The 18,871-nt window shown below is 41.5% G+C and overlaps 1 protein-coding gene across 3 annotated transcripts in view; it reads left to right on the top strand.

The window, feature by feature from the left end:
- polr1c (RNA polymerase I and III subunit C) overlaps positions 1-18,871 on the top strand; it is a 71,726-nt gene that overhangs the window by 865 nt on the left and 51,990 nt on the right. For all 3 annotated transcript variants that reach the window (XR_015845062.1, XR_015845061.1, XM_088304641.1), the window contains exons 1-3: positions 1-629; positions 989-1,096; positions 2,062-2,194. The exon at positions 1-629 is cut by the window's left edge. Coding sequence is in view for 1 of the 3 variants with exons in the window: in XM_088304641.1 (XP_088160767.1) it covers positions 1,028-1,096; positions 2,062-2,194 (202 nt within the window). In the remaining 2 variants the exon portion in view is untranslated. The remainder of the gene's footprint in view (positions 630-988; positions 1,097-2,061; positions 2,195-18,871) is intronic.

The following is an 18,871-nucleotide window of genomic DNA, read 5'->3' as shown; positions in this document are numbered from 1 at the left end:
ATTATTCCTGTCCCCAAAAAGTCACCCACATCCCACTTGAATAACTATTGCCTGTTCCTCTCACACCAGTCATTATGAAATGCTTTGAGAGACTGGTTCTCAACACTGCAAAAACGAAGGAGATTGTCATCAACTCCAGGAGGAACAGACTGTGCCACCCGTCCTCTACATCAAAGGCGTGTGTGTGGAGAGGATACACACATTCAAGTTCCTGGGAGTACAGATGTCCAATGACCTCTCCTGGGCACACAACCCCACAGCAGTGATAAAGAAGGTCCCCCAGCGTCTGCACTTTCTGAGGGTCCTCAGGTAATTCAGCCTGGACAAGAAGCTGGTGCTGGCCTTTTACCACTCGTCCATCGAGAGCCCGCTGACTTACTGTGGCTCTACCTGGTCCAGCAGCTGCACTGAGGCAGATAGAGGGAGGCTCCAGAGGACAGTCAAAACAGGGCAGAAGATTATTGGCTGGCCTCTCCTGTCCTTCCCTGTCGGACATCTACACTACCCGGTGCCTCAGCAGAGCTCTCAATATCATCAAAGACAATACTCACCCGAGCTCACACCTGTTCGACCTGTTGTCCTGTGGCAGGAGCTACAGTTGCATCAAAACAAAGATTAACAGACTGAATGCAAGTTTCTTCCCGAGAGCCATCTCCATGCTGAGCTCTTACACACAACTACCCTTTCCTTGCAGAACAGCAAGATAATGTTTTTATTTATCCAATTTCATATTTTTATTCTATTAAATTAGTAATGCTTTAATTCATCTGATTTATATATATATAATTAAATTATTGTTGTATTGCACTGGAGACGGGGGCTCTCTAATCATGTTCCAAACTTGAGTACCATGACAATAAAGGTCTTTCTGATTACGATTCTAATCACGCGCTACAAGTTAAAAGCCAATTTATCATTGGGACTGAAATTCTGTCACGAGTCAGGAGTCCATTCTTTTCCATTAATTGCATACTAACTTGTTTTGCAGAGCTTCAGAATTGATGTTGCAGAGCTCACGGAAGACTTAATGGAGTTTGACATGGTGGGAATCGATGCAGCAATTGCCAATGCCTTCCGAAGAATTTTACTAGCAGAGGTTAGTTTTCTATCATGTACTATTACGTGATGCCGCATGTAATCTTTGTTGGTGTACAGTTAATTAAGAAACACTCAGACTCAATTTATTTACATTCTGTCTAATGACCATTTTAAAATATTGCCGTCAAGATGAAAAATATGCAAATGAAAAAAGTACAGATGGAGGTGTAGTACCTAACATATTCCTTTTGGATTCGAACATTGCGGAAGCTAAACTAAAATCTTACTCTGGTTTAACTCATTTTTTTAGTTGGTTTATATCTCTACATTCATCATACTGTGTGATATGCTAAGTTATTCATTGAAAAACTCATAAAAAAATCACTTCAATTCAATCAAAAATAATACTTAGACCACGGCCAGTAACCCAGTGGCTCCATGAGCAATGGGTCAAGCTTCCTCCATCATGTCATTTTAGCCTGCTAAAAATAGTTTTCTAAAAGGGTATCTCTTCAAACCGAAATATGCGCTTATAAGTTATTACAGTTTGGTATTGGCGGTATTGGATTCTGAAGGTATGATGACAAACTTGAGCAAATATGGTATTGCAGTTTTGTAATTCTAGTTCTAAAATCTAGTATTTTGAAATCTAGAGTAAATAATAGGTTCAACTGAAATACCCATGGACATTGGTGTTTGTGGATGACGTGATCTGCAGGGAATAGGTGGAGGAGGAACTTTTAGAAAGATGGAGACCTGCTGGAAAAGAAAGGAATGGATATCTGAAATCGACAGAATATATGTGCGCGTGATAAAGATGGCTGGAGGAGAAAGAGTTATTTTCCAGGGAGAAGAGATATCGTGAGGGGAGTAATGAGGCCAATTGGTGTAAGAGGATACAGAAGATGGACTTGGATGGAAAAGGATGACACTTTGTGGGACAAGCCGAAATAAAAAAAGTGCACCTTGTCATGTATTGCTTTTCGTGATAATAATTTGATAAAAATATGATTGTGCTTCCAGGTTCCCACCATGGCTATTGAAAAGGTTTTCATTTATAACAACACATCTATTGTCCAAGATGAAGTGCTGGCACAGAGATTAGGCCTCATCCCCATCAAAGCTGACCCCTTTCTGTTTGAGTACAGAAGTATTGGTAAGTGTCTAGGAACTGTTTACTTAACACTGAATTGGATGTAACTAAAACTTTAACATAAAAAAATACATAGCAATGCAATACAATCAGGTTTATTATTTATACAGTTTGCAACAATATAGACTTGCATCATCCACTGACATTAGCTGCAAACCCTAAAAACTTGATAGTTTCTCTCTGTTCTGTTATCATAATGCTAATTTACATGGACGATGCCAGAGGAATGCTCGTACTCACTAGTCTAGTGTCTTATGTCATATTTGTAATTTAAAAAAGAATAGAAACATCCATCAATTCACCCACGATTAGGGTACCTCGTGTTAATAGGTCGGGTGTTGTGGGTCGGATGACACAAGTAATAATGGACAATCGTTCCTTATGACATCTCATTTCTGAGTGTGACAAGGACTTCATGAGTGTGGTTTGGAGAGTGGACTTTCAGCAGTATGGTGTCCAAAATATCAGACGAGCTAATCCGATAATTGTTTCCCACACCCCATATGAGAGGAGTGAGGAGGATGGAACTTCTAATTGCATGTCTCTTTTCTGAGGTAGGATTTGGAGCTCTTGATCGTCGGAATTTATCTAAATCTCTTTGCACACTCCAATGAAGTTTGTCCCACAATTTGATCAAAATAGCTTGGTTTGGCATCTTATGGCCAGCAATCTTCTGAGAGCATTTATGAATCTTGAAGTTGAGAGGGACTGAACAACCTCAATATATACTACTTGTGTGACTAAGCAAGTAAACATTACTGCCCAGCGTTTGTTCCCCAACTCTCCACCTCTTGTCCGATGGCCGCTGATGTTCCATCGTCCAAACACATCTACTCTGACATGCGTGTCGGAGGGAGCTTGAGCGAGACTATAGGGTGGAATGCCTGACATCTTTTGCTGTTGTATGTTTCCTCTCAGCCTGTGACAGCTTGGGCATTTTTAAGAACATTTGACGCAATATTTTTCCTAAAAGAATCCACAGTCCTGATGGCTCCTCTTATGATGTCTGCCTTGGAATGTGGCCTATGTAGAAGCCAAAATTCCATTTAAGTTAATTTATAGTTGGATCAACGTGAGTTTGAGCTCGTCAAAGCTGTTTGTGCCCCTAGTTCACGCAGTATTGATAAAAAAAAAGCGTCGCCCTGTCACGCAGTACTGATTTAAAAAAAGCGTCGCCTTGTCGCTCGTTGACCCGGAAGTGATTTCTTTCGCCGCTACTTAAGTGCACCACGCCAAGCTATCTTGCTCCGCGGCAGAACGAACTTTATTTCTACTATATGCAAGTCCCCGCACAGCAGAAGCAACAAGCTACGTGATGGCAAATAAACGACTCCGCAAACAAGTAGCGTTCTAAACGAGGTCGCGAGCAAGGAGGCGCTAAGAGCGCTAATGGCTAAAATTAATTGCTTCGATGTATGCTCGACTTTTAACAGAAGTCTGACTCGAACCGCGTTTGGGCGGCAGCTATGAACCGAAATGTTGTATTGCAACCATTGCGTATCTAAACATAAAATAAGACGATGGCTATGTTAGCAATTAAGCAGACGCTCTGAGGCTGGAACACGGAAATGGCTGACATCATCACAACGAAGAGGTTCGACATCAAACGTATTGATTAAAAAAAATTATAGTCAACATTAAAACTGTTGCCTTATGATATTTATATAGAATTTTTGTTTAAAATCCCCGTGGCTCTTTTTGTCTTTTCTATATTATGTAATAACTGTTTGGTTTGTTCATGTTAATAAAGTTAAAAAAAAAAGTATAGTTAATATTTATCATCTCATCAATATTTGCACAACAGTGCTGAGTTTCGAGGTCCTCACAATAGTCGTTCTCAAAATTATATATTTTTTTATCAATTTAGCTTTGTTAAGGGGTATTTTATTGACAATCTAACATTAATAGAACATGTACATTAGTACGGAATGTAAAAAAAAAAAAAATGGTGATGGGGGGGCGCGTCTAATTTATATATTTGTCTGTATTATTGTTGTATTGCACTGGAGAGGGGAGCTCTCTAATCTCGTTGCACTCTTGAGTACAATGACAAGAAAGGGATTTCTAATTCTAATTTCTAATTCTTGTTTTCTTGTTGGTAGGGGCGGCGTGACAGGAAATAATTGAGATCCACTGGAGTAGAGCCACACACTTATTTGACCTCTCTCGATCTCGTTCTCTATCTCTCACGATACCAAAATACTACCAAGCTTTCTTGATTCATTTTTGGACGCCTCATTCTTGTTTTGTCACTTTTGAACTGATTTAGAGCGATCGAACTAATAGTCATGGAAAAACAAACAATATCAAGCGGATCGTGTGGAACGCCTTTTTTACGGACAAGGAAATGAACAACAAGGAAGGGAGCTTGGAGTGTCAAGCTTAAGGCTTTACTAAATAAAAACCTACAGCCTGTTTGTTGTAGAAATTAACAATTAAAGTGACAATGTGATGCTTTTTGGGGATTATGGGCTGGTTATCTTCTTGAGGTATATCTGTAGAAGACGCATATAAGATAAGATAAGATAAGATGTCCTTTATTAGTCCCACAATGGGGAAATTTGAGGTGTTACAGCAGCAAAGATATAGATCACACAGAGTCGGCGGCGTAATGTAGCCGTTAATGTATAACATTAGCAGCAGACATTCAGAAAAAGCATGCAAATATACACAGTATAAACGTATCTAAGTGTAAGGAAACACTCCTAATGTTTGTCCATTATACGGAGGGGGAAACGCTGTAATGATAAAAACTACTGAATGATTGAAAATACTGCAATCATAAAAATATTGCAATGATAAAAGTACTGTAATGGTAAGAGTACTGAAATGATAGAAAAGTACTGCATGATAGAAAATACTGCAATGGTAAAAGTACTGTAATAGTAAAAGTACTGCAACGATAGAAAAATGCTGCAATGATGAAAGTACTGCAATGATAAAAGTACTGTAATAGTGAACATCCTGCAGTGGTAGAAATACTACAGTGATAGAAGTATTGTAATAAGAATACTGTAATGGTAAACAAAATACATCATTGGTCAATATTTAAGTACACCCTTGGCTGAAAGTACAGTAGTAGTTAATATTGCATCCTAGGACTGCACAATTGCACTAATGCCCTCCCGTTTGTAGGCCTGACCCAATGTTCTTGTTAAAAAGTCTGACAGCAGTTGGCAGGAAGGAGCGGCGAAATCTCTCTTTGGTACAGCGAGGGTGTAAAAGTCTGTCACTGAAGGAGCTGTAAAGTGTTCTCAGAGTGTCATTGAATGGGTGGGCTGGTTTGTCCAGCATTGATGACAGTTTTGCCGTCATCCTTCTGCCCCCCACTGAGTCCACAGAGTCCAGGGAGCAGCCCAGGACAGAGCTGGCCCTCCTCACCAGTTTGTCCAGTCTCTTTTTGTCTCGGCCCGAGATGCCTCCTGCCCAGGAGACCACTCCATAGAAGATGACTGATGAAACCACCGAGTCATAGAAGTTCCTGAGGAGTGTTCCCCGAACGCCAAAGGACCTCAGCCGCCTGAGTAGGAAGAGTCTGCTCTGACCCTTCCTATAGAGAGCGTCTGTGTTGTCGCTCCAGTCCAGTTTATTGTTCAGATGAACACCCAGGTACTTGTAAGTTGAGACCCTCTCAACGTCTGTTCCCTGGATATTCACTGGTGCAGGTGGAGAGTGCCGACGCTTGCGGAAATCCACCACCAGCTCTTTGGATTTCCCAGCGTTGATTTGGAGGCGGTTCTGCTGACACCAGTCCACGAACCCCTGCGTAACCCCTCTGTACTCCCGATCGTCATCGTCAGTGATGAGGCCGACAATCGCAGAGTCATCAGAGAACTTCTGCAGGTGACAGGTTGTGGAATTGTATTTGTAGTCCGAGGTGTAGAGGGTGAACAGGAAGGGAGCCAGCACAGTTCCCTGCGGCGCTCCCGTGCTGCAGAGGAGCACGTCAGACACACAGTCCTGTGTTCTCACGTACTGTGGCCGGTTTGTGAGGTAGTTGTGAATCCATGTGATGAGGTGGTGGGCCACTCCCGCCTGCTCCAGCTTGTCTCCCAATAAGGCGGGCTGGATGGTGTTGAAAGCACTTGAGAAATCAAAGAACATGATCCTCACCGTGCCCCCCGCCTTCTCCAGGTGGAAGAGTGAAGTGTGGAGCAGGTAGATGATGGCATCATCCACACTGATGCCAGGCTGGTATGCAAACTGGAGTGGGTCCATTGAGGAGCTGACCAGGGGGCGCAGATGGACGAGGACCAGTCTCTCCAGGGTCTTCATCAGATGAGACGTCAGCGCCACTGGTCTGAAGTTGTTGAGCTCCTTCGGATGGGGTGTCTTTGGAACCGGAACCAGGCAGGATGTTTTCCACAGCTGGGGGACTCTGCCCAGCTTCAAGCTCAGGTTGAACATGTGCTGGACGATTCCACACAGCTGGTCTGCGCAGGATTTGAGGAGCTGGGAGCTGATCCCATCTGGGCCTGCCGCCTTCCTCGCCTTCATCTTCCTCAGCTGGTTCTTCACCTGAGATGTTGTGAGGAACAAGGCTGAGCAGGAGGAAGTGGTGGTTGTCTGATGAGGCTGGGAACTGGAGCCTGTGGAGAGAGAGAGGGGCGAGAGAGGGGGAGAGAGGGTCTTGTTCGCAGTGGCAGGAGGGGTGGGTGGGGGCTGCATCAGGGAAGCCTGAGCGGGGTCAGACATTTGATCAAACCTATTGAAAAATAGGTTCAACTCATTTGCCCACTGAAGCCCTCCCCCCTTCCGGGTCTTACCTGCTTGTCCGTGGCCTGAGATGGTCTTCAGGCCCCTCCAGACATCCCTGGCATTGTTCCGCTGCAGTTGTTCTTCCATCCGCATCCTGTAGGACTTTTTCCCCTCTCGGATCCTCCTTCTCAGCTGACGCTGCACTCTCTTCAGCTCGTCCTTGTCGCCTGAAACAAAAGCCCTCTTTTTCTCCTTCAGGAGAGCTTTAATGTCCGGTGTGATCCAGGGTTTGTTGTTGGAGAAACATCTTACAGTCCTGGTGGGAATGGTGTTCTCCATGCAGAAGTTAATATAGTCTGTAACTGTGTCTGTTAGACCATTAATGTCCTCACCGTGAGCTTCACTGAATACCTCCCACACAGTTGTGTTGAAACAGTCCTTCAAGGCCTCCTCGGCTTCTCCGGACCATCGCTGAACTGTGCGTGTCACAGCTGGCTGCCTGCGGACGAGAGGTTTGTACACAGGCAGGAGAGCAACCAAGTTGTGGTCAGCTTTGCCCAGCGGGGGGAGGGGCAGTGACGTGTACGCCTCCTTGGTGTTGGCATAGAAGAGGTCCAATATTTTATTGTCTCTGGTTTGGCATGTTACATATTGTGTGAATGAAGGCAGAGAGGAGGAAGGAGAAGCATGATTGAAGTCACCAGAGATAAGGAACAAGGCATTTGGGTGCTGTGTTTGTAGCCTGCTCACAGCTGCATTCAGTACATCACAGGCTGTCTCACCGTTAGCAGAGGGAGGCACGTACGCCGCTACCGCGATCACATGACTGAACTCTCGCGGTAAATAGACCGGACGCATGCTAACAGCTATCATCTCAATGTCCCGACTGCAAAGTTGATCCTTAACAGTTATATGCCCAGGGTTACACCATCTATCATTAACAAACACAGCCAGCCCTCCCCCTTTTCTCTTACCGCTCTCCAGTGTCCTGTCCGCGCGTAGTATTTGGAAGCCGTCCAATTCCACGACGGCGTCCGGCGTTAGCTCTGTTAGCCACGACTCCGTGAACACCAGCAAACTAGCCTCCCGGACAATCCTCTCGTGCCGGGTTAGCGCTGTTAGCTCGTCCATTTTGTTGGAGAGGGATCGAACATTCCCCATAATAACGGACGGGAGGACGGGGTGATATCGTCTCCTCCTTGCCTGGCGTTTAGCCCCCGCACGACATCCCCGTCTCTTCCTCCTCAGCTCGCGGGGAATATCGGGTCTCGCTCCGGGAGCCCACGCGGGGTTAGCACGGAGTGCTAACAGCTGATCTCTTGTGTACACGATCGATCCGTAGCTCCGAGTTTCGTCTCCGGACACGATCGCGCAAAAAACAGCCCCCAACAGTAGTAAAACCACCGCAAGTTGGATGTCCATTGCTGAGGTGAGGTAAAAATAAAATAAAAAAGGGTAAAGGGAAAAAACACACGAAAAGGCTCAATAGTGAGCCACGCTGCTGTAAACAGGCAGCCACTCGCGCGGCGCCGGAACCGGAAGTCCAAATTTGAGATTCGAACCCAGGCCTCCTGGGGAGACTGGGTCCTGAACGCGGCGCCTTAGACCACTCGGCCATCCTGGCAGCCACTCGCAGCGATACTTCTTTGTCCAGAATCCCACCGAGATTTTTCATAGGCTGTTTTTTGTTTTGTCCTCTACTTTTCTTAAAGATTTGATTTCCTTCACAACACTATGCTGACTGGGAGAATTTAAACAGTCTGTTACTACCCTCTGGTGGTCACGGTTTGAATAAAACAAGAAAAAAAGACACTTCCCAAACCACAATACTTGTGACATCTCTACCCATCCATCTGAGAGGGAGGGAGGGAGAGAGAGAGAGAGAGAGAGAGAGAGAGATAATTGGGCATATTTCTTTAAATTACAAGGCAATTGTATGTGTATACTACACACAAAAAAGTACGTACGTACACACAAACAGCACTTTTGTATATAGGCCAAATAAACTGTTATTTTGTATCAAAAATACTTTTTGTCATGCTGTTTTTTATAAGGAAAGCATTTAGGTCTTTGAGCTTTAACAAAAGAAAAAGTAGCAGTGTTAAAACCATCGTTGTGCTTGAAATGCCCGAAATTTACAAAAGGGTCTTTTTTCACAAAGATCAGCATAGACTAAGATCAACGTCTTGAGGCTGTTCTGACAAATGTTCAGTCAGCTTCCTGAAAAGGGCTCCGTGCAGTATATTAAAATGTAAAAAAAAAAAAAATATTGTTTTGATACCATGAGGTGGCACTGTGTGTATAACAGTATAATAACATATAGATGTCTTCAGGTCGGGACATTTTATGGACAGGGTAAGTTTGGGATTTATTTAGAGCATGAGCAGGGGAGTTATTAAGCATTTAGTCCATTGTGGTGACACGCCCCCTTTTAAGTAAATACAAAAATGGCCGACTTCCTGTAAAACCTAGTGCATGGCTCCAAGAGACTTTTTTGTAGGTCTTGGCCTTATACATACTCCATAAAATTTACAAAAAGCTAGGTGAAACACTCAACCAGGGCAGACTTTTTTTTGGAATATTTCTAGAGGGCCATGTCGAGCCATTTTAAAAAAGCTGCACAACTAACGTATAAAATATTGATGATTTTGCTAGGCCTGATGTGTGTGTAAAGTTTCACGAATTGTCGTTCATATTTAGAACCTCAAAATCAGCGTTGTTTTATTGCCGAACAGTGCGATGCCACGCCCACAACTTTAAAAAAAAAATGATGAATTTCGTATTGTGACATCCTCATGGCCTAAACACTCTTCCGAGCATATATGAGAGCGACCTTGTTGACTTGCTCGGAGAAAAACATCCAAGAAAATAACTTGTATTAGCTTCAACCGGTTGGTGGGGCTACCACTACGATGAAGAATAATTTGGTAGATGTCTTCAGGGCGGGAGCATCCTCAAATGTGAAAAACTTCAAGAAGATCAGATCATCTGAGTCATGTTGCCGGAGCTTTTGTTGCCACACAGTATAGTCGGACTTTTCTGCACCGTAAGGGCCACACCTTTTGCCAAAAAGTCACAAAATTCGGCAGAGAGTAGGATCGTCTTGAGTCTTTTCTGACCAATTTTCAGTCGGATTCGTCAAAAGGGCTCCGTGCAGTACGTGAAAATTAAAATAAAAAAATATTTTTGATTCCACTTGGCGGCGCTGTGTGTATAACAGAATAATAACATACAGATGTCTTCAGGTCGGGATGTTTTATGTTCAGGTGAAGTTTTGGATTTTTAGGAGCATGTGCCGGGGAGTTATTAAGCATGTAGTGACCCTTTTGCCTATCAAACCGGTCACTATGGTTGCTACTGGCCTGGGTTGTTTTGACGCGTGTCCGTTCCGCCTTTTCCAAATAAAAATCGTCCAATTGTCCGTCAAGTCAGCTCACACCATTCATTCCACCTGGTCACGGTCTAAAACTTTTTTGCCTCCCCAATAGTAACCCCCTGGGTCTTGTTAGCCCATTGATTAAATAGCCCTGTGGCCAATTGACACCACACTGCACCCAAGTGGTGGGAGGTTTAAAGCAAACATACGTTAACGTAAAAAATGGCTCTTACACACCGGCCCCTAATTGGGCTTGACAGAAGGCAAACCAATTACAATCTTCAAACACAATGAGCCATTAAAGTTAACTCAAATTAAAGCATTTCAAACAAAATAAATAACTGAGAACAAATAATCCTTCTTATAATGTAAACTATGTACTAAGTATTTTTTGAAACATGTATCTAATAAGTGTTCATGGTTACTCAGTTGCCTCACAGAGAAGACATATTTTTGTCACTGGTCTATCGAGCACGCTGGTCTTGGTTTGAAGACGTAAAGAACCGACCAGTCCCCTTTTATCATGAAATGTCTCTAAAATCTTTCCAAGTATCCAAGGTCCACGAGGAGCTGTTGAATCAACAACAACAACAACGTCTCCCGGTAAGAAATTCCTTTTTTCTCTATTCCATTTTTGTCTTTCTTGTAATAAAGGTAAGTACTCATGCGTCCACCTTTTCCAGAAAGATCAGCTAAATACTGGCTTTGTCTCCATCGTCGTCTTATATACATATCTTTTTTCTCAAAAAGGCCAGGGGGCAACACAGGCTTTCCTTTCATTAACAAAATATGGTTTGGTGTTAATGGCTCGAGGTCGTTGGGATCATCGGACAACTTTGTTATGGGACGATCGTTTAATATGGCCTCCGCTTCGCATAACACTGTATGAAATCCTTCATCGTCCAAACATTGTTGTCGAAGTACAGTACTAAGAACCTTCCTGATCGATCTTATGATACGTTCCCAAATGCCGCCATGATGTGATGCGGCAGGAGGGTTAAAAATCCATCTGATCCCTTCCTGCGCCATTGCTCTTTGGACTTTGTTGTGATCCAGTGAGTCTAATGCTTGCCTGAGCTCCTTTTCGGTTCCGACAAAATTGGTTCCATTGTCTGATCTTATGGTAGAGACTTGTCCACTGCGGCAGATAAATCTTCGTAATGCGTTGATACAAGAATCTGTGTCAAGCGTATATGCGACCTCCAGGTGAACTGCTCTACTGGACATGCAAATGAAGATAACTCCGTAACGCTTTAGGGTAGAACGTCCTCGCTTCACCTCTATTGGACCAAAATAATCCACGCCAGCATGTGTAAATGGTGGGAGATTTGGAACAATTCTTTCAGCTGGAAGATCTGCCATCTTTTGTCCACCCACTTTTCCTCTCAAAATTCTCCAAACGTAGCATTTTCCTATTACCTTTCTTGCAGCTGAATCAGCGCTTGTGATCCAATATTTTTTCCTCAGCTTGGATAGGACATGATTCTTGCCACTATGGCCCAACCGCTCATGAACATGTCGCAGTAAGAGTGTTGAGATGTGTTGGTCTTTGGCTAGAAGTAATGGGTGCTTTGTTTCCTTGGGCATGGAAGATCTATTTAATCGTCCTCCAACTCACAGAACACCATTTTCATATAGTGGGTCAAGTTTGTAGATTGAACTCACTCTTTTCACTTTACATCCAGATTTGAGCGCAGCAATCTCAACAGCGAATCTTTCATTCTGGCTGAAGTGAATAATGGACATTTCAGCTTCCAACAGGATATCTACAGCTAGTCTTTGATCTCCCAATGTGGCCTTCAATTCCCACATTTTTGAATTGACATCGGTCAATTGACCATCATAAGAATCAGTGCTTTCAGAAATCAGCTGTTTCCTCTTTTGACTTACAGTCCTTAAAATCCTCTTGAACTTTAGAAGCCAACCTACCGCAATCTTCAACCTTTTCCAACTGGAAAAGTGTGTGATCAATTTATTAGTGGCATTTTCAGGAACCTCAGAAACGGCTGCGTTCACAACACTGTTCCTTTTGACTTCCAGGTCATCAACAGTCTCCGTGTCCACTGGGTGCGAAGGCCATTCACTTTCTGCCTCCCACAGAAATTTGGGACTTTCAATCCATTTTCCTTCAATTAAGGGTTCCATCTTTAGCCCTCTAGAGGCATAATCTGCTGGGTTCTGTGTCGTAGGAACGTATCTCCACTGCGAAAAGTTTGAGGATTCTCTTATCATTGCTATTCTGTTTGCCACAAATGTTTGGAACCTTTTGTCCTCATTTTTTATATATTTTATCACTGACGTGCTATCTGTCCAAAATTGTGATTCTGTCAAAGGCAGTTGCAGCTCCGAACGCAGCATCTTATCCACTTTAACAGCAAGAACTGCTGCTGTTAGTTCTAAGCGGGGAATAGTCACTTGTTTTAACGGGGCAACTCTGGCCTTGCCAAGTAAGAAAGCAGTGTGAACTCTGTTCTTGTCATTTTGCAACTTGATGTAAGTAACAGTGCCGTATGTATGCAGTCTCACTAGCATCCGAAAAATGATGCATTTGAGCAGATGTTATCGGTCCAAAGTCTTGAGGCTTGAAACATCGATTGATTTTGAAGCTTTCCACCTTTTCAAGGTCTTCCAACCACTTGTTCCACTTTTGTTGAAGGGATTGAGGTATTGTCTCATCCCAACCACACTTCAAACGACACAAGTTCCGCAAGATCATCTTTGCCGGGATGGTGAATGGAGCCAATACTCCCAAAGGGTCGTAAATTGAATTTATCTTTGATAACAATCCACGCCTTGTGTGCGTATTGTTTTTAATGTTGAACTTGAATTCAAAGGTGTCAGTCTCAATACACCACTGTAGCCCAAGAGCCCGTTCATCAGGCAGTATATCCCTATCCAAATCTAATTCCTTAATATTCTTTGACCTATCCTCTTCAGAAATACCTGACAACACTTCACGGCTGTTGCTAAGCCATTTTGTAAGGTTGAAACCTCCACTGCGGCAGATAGCCTTGAGGTTTTGGACCATAACCATAGCCTCTACTTCCGATGGTAGGCTTTTCAGTAGATCATCCACGTAAAAGTTTCTTTTGACTGTGTCCGTCACTTCTGCTGGAAAGTTGTGTACATTATCTTCTGTGGTTTTCCTTAATGCATAACATGCGCAACTAGGAGAGGACACAGCTCCGAACAGGTGAACAGTCATGCGATATTGTACAAACTCCTGCTCCAAGTTTCCTTCTGGCCACCATAAAAATCTCAAAAAATCCAAATGTTCCGTATCCACCTTTACCTGATGAAACATTGATTGCTCGTCAGCCATGAGAGCTACGGGTTCCTGTCTGAATCGTGTCAGAACCCCTAACAATGAGCTGGTCAGATTTGGGCCTTGTAGGAGCTGTCTATTTAGCGAGGTACCTTTAAATTCTACCCCGCAGTCAAACACCACGCGAAGGTTACCCTTCTGAGGATTTGATTTGATTTGAAGTGTTTATTTTCACACACACATAATGTTGTATGCAAACAAAATACTGCGTTTACAATGTGAAAAATGGACTCCCTCTGAAGCTAAAAGCTTATAAACAGGGATCCAGCACACCACCACCAAACAAAGATTTATCTTGTACTGACGTAATCAATTTGATATGTCATTTACAAGATGTTTACAGTGCTGGGCAACGGCAACTTATATAAAAGGATACAAAAAACAAAACAAAAAAAACAAAAAAAAAACATGCAAATCAAGATTTTTGTGTGGTGCTATAGCAGATAAGATGGACCAGTTCATGTACATTTCAACTTAAATGATAACCAACGATAACTCAGTAATCCATGCAAAAAGGGAAAAGTTTAACTCTGAGTCATTTGGCTACAAAATCTTTAGATACATATTTCTCCAGTAGCTTGTGTTTCAGATTTCTTTTAAATATAGAAAGCGTAGCAGATTGTTTTATTTCATTATCCAATTCATTCCATATTTGTGGGCCCCTATAACATATACTGAATCGAGTGGATTTTAATTTCCTATATTTCCCTTTCAAGTGCAACCTGTTCCGAGTACTATGTAGGTGAGAGGAAGAGTACAGTGGAATGAGTTCACACCATTTAGTATTCAGCCTGTTAACCACATTATACATTGTACATAGGTTATGAAAAATGTTACATTCTGGAAGCTTTAGGAGACCATACTTTTGAAAGAGGGCATTTGTAGGAGAATTATATTTAGAGTCAGATATTGCCCTTATGGCTTTTTTTTGTAATATGAGTAATTTGGCAGTGTATGTAGGGTAAGTATTATTCCAAATAATATTACAATAATTCAGATGAGGCTCAAACAGTGATCGATACAAAGTTAATAATGCCTCGAATGGGAGCAATTGTTTTAGTTTATAAAATAATCCTACTATTTTTGATAGTTTTTTAACCAACTCATCAATATGCTTTTTAAAATTTATAGACTGGTCAATGTGGATTCCTAAGAATTTAGTGGACTCAACTTTGTTAATAAGTCTGCCATCAATAGTTATGTTCAATTCACTATCTCTGTATTTATGTTTATTCATGCTGAAGACAATATAATTTGTTTTGGTGATGTTCAGGGATAGCTTGTTACATTTGAACCAAGTATTTACGTTTGATAACTTCTCATTTAGGAGTAGTACAAGTTGATCAATATCTTTATGTGATATAAATAGGTTTGTGTCATCTGCAAAAAGAATTTCATGAATATTGTGCGAACAGAAACCAAAATCATTAATATACACAATAAATAAAAGGGGGCCCAGAATGGATCCCTGGGGAACTCCAAATGTGATGTTTTCCAGTCCTGAGTTTTCCCCATTTACATTTACATATTGTAGTCTATCCTGAAGATAGTCCTTGAACCACTGTAGTGCTATACCCCTGACACCATAATGCTCCAACTTCCCAAGTAAAGTAGAGTGATCAATCGTATCAAATGCCTTTGTGAGATCGAGAAAAACGCCAATACCAATTTCTCCCTTCGCAAAAGCATCGTTTACTTTCTCAAGCAAATCCAAAGTGGCCATGCATGTATTGCTTTGTTCCCTGAAGCCATACTGTGAAGAAACTAGTATATTTTGTTTTTTTAAATAGGCTACCAGTCGCAAGTGGATTGCTCTTTCTAGTACTTTAGAAAGGGTAGGTAATATTGATATGGGCCTATAATTTTGCATTTCATTTATGTTCCCGGACTTATATACAGGTGTTATTTTTGACACCTTCATTTGCTTTGGGTCAATGCCGAGCTGGAGAGATAAATTTATTATATGGGCAAGTGGCTCAGCTATCACATGCACAATAGTTTTAAGAATTTTGCTACTAATTCCATCAGCACCAGTTTTGTGTGAACATTTCATCTTATTTATAATATTGGTTATTTCTATTTTACAAGTAGGAGTAAAATAGCATGAGTTGGGGTAATTCTTTTTCAGATAATATTTGTAATGTGAGCCTCCTGTTGTAGAAATTTGTTTTGATAGATTTTTTCCAACAGAGGCAAAAAATTTTTAAAAATTGTCTGGTAAATTATCTGCCTTAGTCGTGTTATTTGATTGGGTCTGCATTACGGCTTCAGGAAAAACTGGTGATTTTGCATTTCGGCCAATTACCTCATTCAGCACCTTCCAAGATTTCTTCTGATCGCCAGAAGCATTTTTAAATCGGTCAGAAAAGTAGTTTTGCTTACTAGCTCGTATTAGATTTGTTAATTTATTTTTATATCTTGTGTATTTGCATTTATTTATATTATTTGGACTTTTTTTTATACTGTTTATAAAGTTTAGTCTTCTTTTCAATAGACTTTAGAATTCCTTTTGTAATCCAGGGATTTTTTTATTTCATTTTGTTTTATTATCCTTTCTGGAATAGTTTCATGAATAGAAGCTCTTATTTCGTGAGTTAGGTAGTCAAATGCCTTGTTTGGATCATTAGAACAATAAATAGCATCCCAGTTTTTTGTTTGGAGATGTTGAGTTAGGTTTTTAAGGGTTTTGTCAGTTAGAATCTGGACTTTTCTCTTAGTACATGGGACGAATGGCCTTTTGGTCCAGTTCATAAAAAACACAATGGGATAATGATCTGTTATATCTGAATATAATACACCAGATTTACCTCCAGAGTTTTGTATATTGGTAATAATGTTGTCAATAATGGACCCACTTTTCTCTGTAACTCGGGTATATTTATCAATAGTTGCATAAAAGTATGAGGAGAAGAGAATATTTTGAAAGTCCATTCCTATTGTATCCCTATTTGATATGTTGATATTAAAGTCTCCCATAATATGCAGTTTTTATTTGTCAGATTTAGAAGATGGAGAAGACTTTCAAAGTGAGCTCTAAATGAACCATAGTCAGAATTGGGTGGCCTGTATATTGCTCCGATAATGAGACTTTTCCCCTTTGCCATTTTTATTTCGAGAAATAATGAATCAGAGTAACCATCATCAATAGTCATATCATTTCGCACTTTTACTAAGTAATTTGAATTTACATAAAGGCAAACCCCCCCACCCATTTTACCAATTCTATTCTTGTAGTGCAATATGTATCCATCTAAGTTATAAATATCTATATATGTTTGGTCATTCATCCAAGTTTCGCTACATGCAATAACATCAAAATTTGTGGCTGTACTGGCAAGCAACGAAACCAGCTCATCGTGTTGTTTTTTAAGACTTCGTATATTTAGGTGCATGACTGAAAATGAAAAATCATTTTGTTTTAGATCTTCAGGGTTATAGTGTTCACAGGTACAATTTAGAGTGTCATGATGGTACTGTTCAAATTTATCATACTCTCTACTACAATTTATATCAATTAATCCCATATCTTTTTATATATACATATATATATATATATATATATATATATATATACATACATACACACATATATATATATATATATATATATATATACACATATATATACATACATACATACATATATATATTTTAACTTATACAGAACATTAATTGAGCCTAGCACCTTACTAATGTTTATTTGATCACCATGTGAATTAAGATAAGAATATAAAAATAAAATTACACAAAACATAACCTCGAACTACCACTCAAGCTTAGTTGTTGTCATACTCTCCATATATTGTGTCGCCATATAACAAGGAAAGTTTAGCCCATATTATACAATATCACAGTTCAATCAGTTCTGAGGGGCAAATGAGTACTCAACACCGGTGACAATATTCACAGAGACATAGGCTACTCTACCAGTTACGGGATGGTTAAGAGGAAAGCTTCAGCCTGGTTCGGATCCTTAAATGTTTTCAGTACTCCATTTGTTTTGAAGGACAGGATCGCAGGATATGCCATTCTGAAGCGAGTATTTTTTTTGATGAGCTTCGCGCGCACGGTATTGAAGGCTCGCCTCGCAGCCCGGACATCAGGTGGAATGTCACGGGTAATTCGCACTGGACGCCCCTCATGCTGAAGATTCCCAAGGCGTTTCACAGCCGCAAACACAATGGAGACGTCTCGAGAGCGCCGAAGTTTCACCACAACGGGGCGTGGACGACCAACACCAGGTATTCCAAAAGCCCGATGGGCACTCTCGATGGCCACAGACGCGACAGGTAGCTGCAGTAGATTGGGAATAAACCCCTCGAAAAATTCGAGCGGGTCTCCCCCTTCAATTGACTCATTTAGGTTTAGCAGCCTGATGTTCTTCTGTCTTTGTCGACCTTCCAGGTCAGTTACTTTGGCCCGGAGATCCTTGTTAGTTTTCTCCAAAGCATCGATTTGCTTTTTTATCGGAACCATATCGTCCTCCAAGCGAGAAACGCGTGTTTCAGCCTCCATTTGGCGTGCAACAAGTGCAGCTGTAGTGGCAACAGCATCGTCAATGCGCTTCACCATGTCATCCATTTTCGCTTCGAGCTTCCCCATTGTCTCATTCACAGATTTTAGAATACTCTGTCCTTGCTCGGCCACAGCCGCTGAGATACTTTTAAGCAAAGTCTCCGTTAACAGCGGTAGTTGAGGGACTAGCATGAGCATTTGCACCGTCGTTGCCAAAGTTGGGACAGGCGTTAAGATGAGGCGTGGCATTGCACAATTCTGCTGCATCGCGGTCCTTGTTTGATTGCTTTAGTTGTTTTGGAGGCATTGTGAGGAAAGTCTTTAGTTAGCTGCTTGGAGTTTAGGCTTCGGTGCGGTGGGTTGGCGATTTAATGGCTTGAGGCAAAGTTTTGAGTGGAGAGAGTTACTGCCGTCTTACTCACGCCTGGTGAGGGAGATACCAAATTTTCCCTTCAGCACGCTCTAATTGTTCCTCTGGAACCCTTTCTGCGTATCCCATTCCAATGACATCAGATAGGAAAGTTGAATATTCCTTGTGAAAACCTTTATCCTTCTGAAGTCTTCTTTTGAGTGATCCAACACGTTGCTTGGCCACAGAAATATTATTTGGCATTTTCACATTTTGATCCTTAAAAGGCAGTTTTGTCATGTAATGACCATCTTTAAATTGGACAGAACTTTCCATTGTTTCAATGAATCTCCTTTCATTTACTGACCATCTTTGTCATTGTAAGATGTTTCATTGAATTCCTGATTGTATTGATTT

The sequence above is a fragment of the Idiotropiscis lumnitzeri genome, chromosome 9 (assembly GCF_059441095.1).
Source record: "Idiotropiscis lumnitzeri isolate Australia: NSW breed Sydney's pygmy pipehorse chromosome 9, RoL_Ilum_1.0, whole genome shotgun sequence".
NCBI classification, from domain to species: Eukaryota; Metazoa; Chordata; class Actinopteri; order Syngnathiformes; family Syngnathidae; genus Idiotropiscis; species Idiotropiscis lumnitzeri.
This window is presented reverse-complemented; position numbering and strand designations above follow the sequence as displayed.